Below are 7298 nucleotides of genomic sequence, written 5' to 3' on the forward strand. Positions count from 1 at the left end.
TCTTGTGATATCAAACTTATTTGCTGTTGACTGTCTGGTTGTCTTCAAATACACAATGGTCCTAACAGATGTTAAAAAGTACTCTGTGGTCTCTTTTTGTGTCAGTGCACTTCATTTACAGACACAATCTTTCTGCTTTACAGTGGATGCTTTTCACAGACTGTGATGTATTTCTACAGTTAACTTTGTGAATGGATCAGTTAACTGTTTTTAATGTTAAGGCTGCATTTTTTTTTTTATCAAAAACAGCAAAAATGGTAATAAAATATGATCATAATTGAACCGAACATTAGGAAATGGTTTTTAACCATTAATTTCTTTATTTGATGTGGCATCTATAGAGATTACTGTGCACAAAATTTAAGCAGTGAACAACCATCAGAACATAAAAGCCATTTTCAGTCTTGAGAAAAGCAACAAAAAGCCACAGACACTGAATATGACAGCACATTTAATTTAATGTATTCCTGTTCCTCTACACCCCGTCCCACTTAACATAATAGTCAGCCGGATTCGAGCCAGCTCAGTCAGTGTTCGGTGTGTAAACGCAGAACGCTCCCCTCCCCTCGCCCCATGGATCTTTGTGTTTGTGATGAGCATTTAAGTTAGTTCCTGTTTACAGGGAGTTTCTCAGACGTGCTTCCCGTCCATCCTCACAACCCTCCTGGCTGTGTTAATGTTCATATCTTCCCCTCTTCATCATTTCAGTTCCTTTCAAAAAGATAGTTTCCAAGAGCACTTCAAGTGCGCAGAATAACCATTGTAAGAAGACCTGTGCGATAGGGGAAACAGGTCATGATAGAGTGCACAAGACTATATATATTTGTAATATGATGCTTTTTTTGTGACTCACCTAAAACATAAGCAGCTACAAGTTTCTTGTTAACACTTAAGTGGAGGTAGACAGGCACTGTGGATTCCTGCTCTCCCAGAGTTGGGAGCATAAGGGCCGCCATACACAGCAGACCTAAGAGGACAGTGAGGAGGCTGGGGCCCCCAGAAGCTGTACGGCTCTCTGTGCAAACACAGGAAAGGAAGAAGCAGATGGTTTTACAAGCAATCCACCAAACAATAAAATAATACAGCTCTCTGACTCCACTCAGTGGGAAAAATAGTTAACAGCAACAGCTTTAATAAAGCTCAGTCAGGCCTAAAGCTAGCAGGGAAAAGCTACAAACCAATCAGTTTTTTTTTTTTCACTATATAGTTATTTTCAAGCAAATGTGCATTTATGAATTTATGAGTTATATTGCACCAGCTTGTTACAAATTATATTTTTGTGAAACAAAAAAAAATTCAGTTTGTGAGGAGACCCCCAAAAAATGAAAAACTTGTTATATTTAATATGAAAAATATAAATATTATTTCCAGTGGATATAAAACTCCACTGCTCTATTTTCATTTTTTGAAACAAATGAAGAAACCTTTAATTTATTTATTAAGGAAATAAAATAGAAATGAACTGACACTTACATTTTTGTAAATAAAAAAACTGAAAAACTATTTAAAAACTTACAATTTAATAAAAAAAACAGAAAAGTATTACTTCTAGCAAATATTAAACGCATTGCAAAATTTCAATTTGTGAAGAAAACCAATAAATAAATAAACGGTAACTTGTATTTTTGTGAAGAAAAATAATTGTATGTGTATTTGATATATATTTATATAATTATGTTATATGAATATATATCTAAAATAGATAATATACATAAATGTATATAAAATATATAGAATAATTATTTATACTGTACTACCATTTTACTTTAAGATGATGCATTTCTGACTGAAACAAGATATTCAACAAAAAGCAAAATGCTGAGACACAACTTTATTCTCAGTGAATTACCTGGATTAGAAAACGTTTTTTAGTGACTGGTGGATTGGATGTTTAAAAAAATGAAGAGTATTGAAAAGATGGAGAAAGTCATTACTCTTTGATGAAAGATTACAAGCTGCTATGAATCAATCACAGCAGGAACCAAGAATGCATATTAAGAAGATAAATTCACATTGACTGTAAAATGCACCTGTCTGGAATGCAGTCTGCTCAAAGAACACTCTGTCGGCAAGTTGCTCCTTCATCCTGCGCTCCTCTTCCTGGGGCCGGACCTGGGGCTGCTCCTGAGCGGCGGAGGGCAGCAGAGTGGCCATCACTTCCTTCCTGCCCAAAGCCTTCCTCTGACTCTGCTCAGATACCTGCAGCCGGAATTTATCAATCACCCCGTAATGACAGGCCCGCACGTCCCTATGGCGGATCACACTGTTTGGAGAAAATCACAAGAAATGGAATGTTGTGAAACGCTGAAAACCATTTGAAATAACATTTTCTGCTTCAAATATTGCACAAGACCTGGAAACTTACATATCCACGCAACATTGCGGTTTAACAGCACCAGTGGCATCCACCACGGCATACTTGTTTGGCGCCGTGCACAAAACTGACGGAACAACAATCAGTTAAAAAAAGGAGGACCAGTGCGAGACACTATGGATACTGAAACGAAATGCATGACTTACCTTTGAATTTAAGAGCAAACTCATAAGGGTTGTAGAGGGTGAGCACCTGCTTATGTGAAGCCTGCTCATCTGCGTAGAACACCAGCTCAGTGGGGAACACAAACACTGGAAGGCTTCCCTCCACTAGATCAGGCTGCCGGCTCTGCTGCTGCATTGGCTTCAGCTGAGCTCACGTCCTCCTGCCTTTATCGTCTCTGTGCTGAAACAGTGCAGAGATCCAGTTCGAAATGCAGCCAGTTCAGCTCTTTGGCAGCATGACGTTCACCTCTGAAATGACAGAAATGGGGCCACCTCATCATGACAGACAATAGGAGGCAGAAATACAAATAATATGTTTCAATACAAATAACCAGGTTTTTATTACAAATAAATGCCGTTCTTCTGAACTTTCTATTCATTAAAAAAACCGACAGTGTCCATAAAAGTATTAAGCATTTATTAAATTTTCAACATTAATAATTATAAGATATATTATTGAGAAGCATATATAAAAAAAAATATATATATATATATATATATATATTCTGAAGTATCATGTGATGCTGAAGACTGGAGTAATGTTCTTTTAAACTAAAATGATATTTCACAATATTATTGCTTTTATTGGATTTTAATCAAATAAATGCAGCATCGGTGAGCATAAGAGACCTCTTTAAAAAAAACCACAGTGTTCCTCACAAGTCAAACTCGCAAAGTCCGAACTACTGAGGATGCAAGTCTGAACGTTGTGTTCTTTGTATTAAGAAACGCACACAGACATACGTCACCAGACTATTTGCCTATTCTTCTCGGTACTTCAGACCCTTGATGGAAATGCAGACAACAATAGGTCTGGTGTGAAAAAGGTCTTGGGATATATTGTTCCAGGTGATTTCGGTGCAAAAGAGGCTAAATAGTGGGTCATGATCAAAAAATGATCCAGGTCTGTTCTGATGAAGATGGCTAAATGATAAATTCACATAATGAAACCCAACTAACTATATAATTGTGCATGACTAAGATAACAAAAAGGAGGAGAAAACACTTCCCATATCAGCCTTGACATCAAAGGCTGCACATTCTATCAAACTGTAAATCTATTTTTGGCACAGACTCATCCGTCAACTTGGTATAAGCAGCCAAACTAGACAGACATAAAAAAGAAAAGACTGTCTGAGAAGCATGCAAGCGAAAAAAAAAAAAAAGATTAACTGTTATTTAAATGATCCGACATTATAACCATTTAGAAACTAAAATTATCAATTATCCTATTCCATGTGTCATGTTATTAATTTATCATGTTCTAAGGCCTATGCAGTTTGTGGTAATATGTCAATATTTAATCTGAAAGACATTTCTTGTACAATAAACAACCTTGGCACAATGCTGGGCAATTTGACATCAAATCTGAATCCTAAAACAAAACCAGCTGCGCACTAACACAACAGGAGGTTTACATAAATTACATCTGACAGCATGAATAAGCCTAAGTAACAACAGATTTATTTGTGGCATGAAAATAATCAAAGCATGCTTCAGAAAAGTGAAGCAAACACATGCATGAATTGAAAAGCTGTTGCCCTCGAAAACGGGTAACATTTTTTACTCTAAATGATGAGCTGTTATTTAGATCAGAATTCATAATCATTTAGAGACCAAAATGATCGATTTCCAATAGTGTCATTAATTCAATGTCTCTTGTTGATAATTTTTGTACCATACTGTTATATCATTCAGTCATAACTATGAAGTTCACAGTAGTATTTGTTAATCTCAGTGTTTGAGTCGAAGGAAATTTTATACAATAAACATCTTGTACAGTGCTGGGCAACTTATGTCATAAAATATGTCACAAAACATAAGCAGCTGAGAACTACAGCAACAGGATGTTTAAATAACTTAAAAATTACATTAATAATAAGTAAAAAATAACAACGTTTCTCCCAGACTTATTTTCGACATTAGAATAATCAAGAGATGGTTCAGAAAACTGATGTTTATATAAAAATGTATAACACAGCAAATGTACTGTATAATTTAGCAGCTAGTATTGATATGCAGGTACATAAAGCGAAAGCCAACGGAATGTACAAGGCACGTGTCAATATAATCTGATAAAGGTGTCAATGTAATAGTGACTAAAGGATGATGGCCAAGATATCTCCTGTCTCCACGTGGCTAATCATGTGACCGTGTTTACTGAATTCGTCTGAAACTCAAGGATTTCGCAATACGATCTAAAGCAGTAAATAAATAACGTCAAACTTAACAATCTCCAACATCATACTTGTGAGGTCCATGAAACAGCACGACAGCTGGCAGATACAAGAGTGTCTGCTCTCAAATATCAGTCCAGAGAACTGGTTTTTACTAATGTCAGATAAATACACCCAAAAGGCGCGTAAAAAACAACGCTATCCTTCAACTAAATACTAAAACCCCATGTAAGTGTGCTCTATATAATACACAGATCCCCGTCGAATGATTGACGTCTCGCTAGAGAATCAGATAAGATAACGTCCTGACAGACCTTTTGTCCTCTTGAAGGCTATTGTGTTTTGCTGACTATAACCAGAGAGATAGCAATATGTTATATGACATTCGTATTTTAACAAACCGACACATTAAAGCGTCCATTTGCGACCGCGAACCGTGTGATGACAACATTTCCTTACATACAATACATTTGGATGTCTAAAGTTAAAAAAAAGTCAAGAACGATATCAGTAACGGTACGGTAAGTTATCTAATTAGTTATTTAAGGTCTAAAATATGATAAACAAACGCTGTAATTTCAGTTCTTCACAGTAAGTAACATTCAATAAGACGTTCCGCTCGCAAATACTGTTAAAATAATTCAATAGACGAGATGTTTAGTATTGTTCAATACGTTAACGTCAGATGTATTGGTTGTTTACGTATTGCTGGTTTGGTTATATTCATGCTAGCATAACAATATTGTAAAATCGAGATAACACAGCGTTTAATACTAATTAATGAATAATGACGTTATTTAAAGAATAAGGTATATCGAAAACAATTCATAAACATTAATGTTTACCTCACTCCCGTTTACCGTTTAACGATATTTGTTTCAAATCCCACCCCGTTTTCTTTTTCTTTGTCAACAATACGCTGCCAGGGCGCGTTGAATGCTGGGATACTGGAGGGCTTCCGCTAAAGTCCTCTGTGACGTCATTGCGTTTGGCAAATGTACTTTCTGTTATTTATAGTATTTTTCTCTGGAACTGTTTTCAGAAGATAAGTAACGACGGTCTTTCGTTGTATCCCTCTAAATCTTAAACACAGTTTGGGTGACTGTTTTCCCGTTATGGGAAATCTTAAAGGGACAGTTCACCCGAAAATAAAAATTATTGCATTACTCGCCCATGTTGTTCCTATTCCTAATGTGGCTTTAATCCTTCACTGGAAGAGTAGATAAAGAGAACATTACACGGGCTGAACGACTCAGTCACCATTCACTTTTTGTTTAAACTGGAGCTGTTATGTCTTCTTTTATGTGACAGAATTGGCATTTTTAGGTAAACTGGCCCTTTAAGGTTTAAAAGCAAAGCTTAAAGGAAGCATTTCGTTAAAACAATAACTTTTCTATAGATTTTAGCAATAAAAGCACAGGAAACCAGTAAATATTTTTTTTTTAAAACAATGAACCGAACTTAACATTTGACAACACGACACACATCATGCATGTCGCCTATAAAGTTTATTTAAGTAAACAATTCATCCTAAATAAACCTGCACGCCCTTTAAAATGAATGCTCATTCAGACAACTATCCAGAACCGCCTTTTCAGGGCACAGCCCATAATCAAAACATCTGTGACTGCTTGCACACATTTACACAATGAGAAAACGTAAAGAACATTTTAAAAAAAAAGACTACAGAGAAATGAAAACAGGAAGAACAACTTGACGACCTTTAGAAACTCTCAAGGGACAGTGACACACACAGTCCATGAATGTACAACACTGACGGATTCACTTAAAAGATATCATTTGTTGTAAATCAGATAATAAACATAAACCGTGTGGTGAAAAAGAAGACAGTCGAATATGCTCTACAATATGGTGATCTTATGTTTGTGATAAGACGTTTCTCACGCTATCTAAGCAGATTTAGTCATGTAAAAATGCGGCTGATTCGATTCTAATAAAGGGTCATGTATAATCTGCATGTGTTCACAAATCTATCACCGCAAATGCGCGTGTGTGGGGTTATGGTGAACTGGACTGCCAAGCAGGTACGTCCCTTTCTGACATTCCCAAATTCAAAGAGCATGTACAGCGAGGCTCCACGCGATTTAGGAGGAGCCAGCACAGGACAACCCTGCTTTTCCTCCCGCGTCTGTGCCGCTGTTGTCCCGGTCTCAGGCGGATTGATGCATTAACATGGCGCTTTACTATACTCTCTCAAAGGAGATAAACAATAGGAGGGGAAGGCGGACGAGGACGGATTTCTCCATGGGTTAGAGGGAGACACAATTACTGTGTGTATATATATATATAAAAACACACACACAGATAGAACAATCTGCCCCCCAGCAAGACAGATAGAACAAGATCAGGCGAGGAGGGGGTCGCCCTTCATGTGAGATGAAAATGAAACTATATGTGACCCTGAACCACAAACCAGTCATAAAGGTCGATAAGAGTCTGAGAGCTGAATAAATAAGCTTGCCATTTATGTATGGTTTGTTAGTGTATACGAGCTATTTGAGAAAATAGCTTTTAAAGTTGTTTAAATTAAGTCCATAGCAAATGCATATTACTACCCAAAAA

At 36.6% G+C, this 7298-nt stretch overlaps 1 protein-coding gene across 1 annotated transcript; it reads right to left on the reverse strand.

The window, feature by feature from the left end:
* Positions 1–297: 297 nt before the first annotated feature.
* On the reverse strand, positions 298–5714 carry mospd1 (motile sperm domain containing 1). Its single transcript, XM_052573944.1, has 6 exons — positions 5561–5714; positions 2521–2787; positions 2366–2441; positions 2031–2263; positions 854–1015; positions 298–772 (listed from the first exon to the last, which is right to left on the reverse strand). Exons 2-6 carry the CDS (start codon positions 2672–2674, stop codon positions 741–743), a joined length of 657 nt encoding a protein of 218 aa, XP_052429904.1. The 5' UTR covers positions 2675–2787; positions 5561–5714; the 3' UTR covers positions 298–740.
* Between the last annotated feature and the right edge of the window lie 1584 nt (positions 5715–7298).

The sequence above is a fragment of the Carassius gibelio genome, chromosome B14, assembly GCF_023724105.1.
Source record: "Carassius gibelio isolate Cgi1373 ecotype wild population from Czech Republic chromosome B14, carGib1.2-hapl.c, whole genome shotgun sequence".
In the NCBI taxonomy this organism is placed as follows: Eukaryota; Metazoa; Chordata; class Actinopteri; order Cypriniformes; family Cyprinidae; genus Carassius; species Carassius gibelio.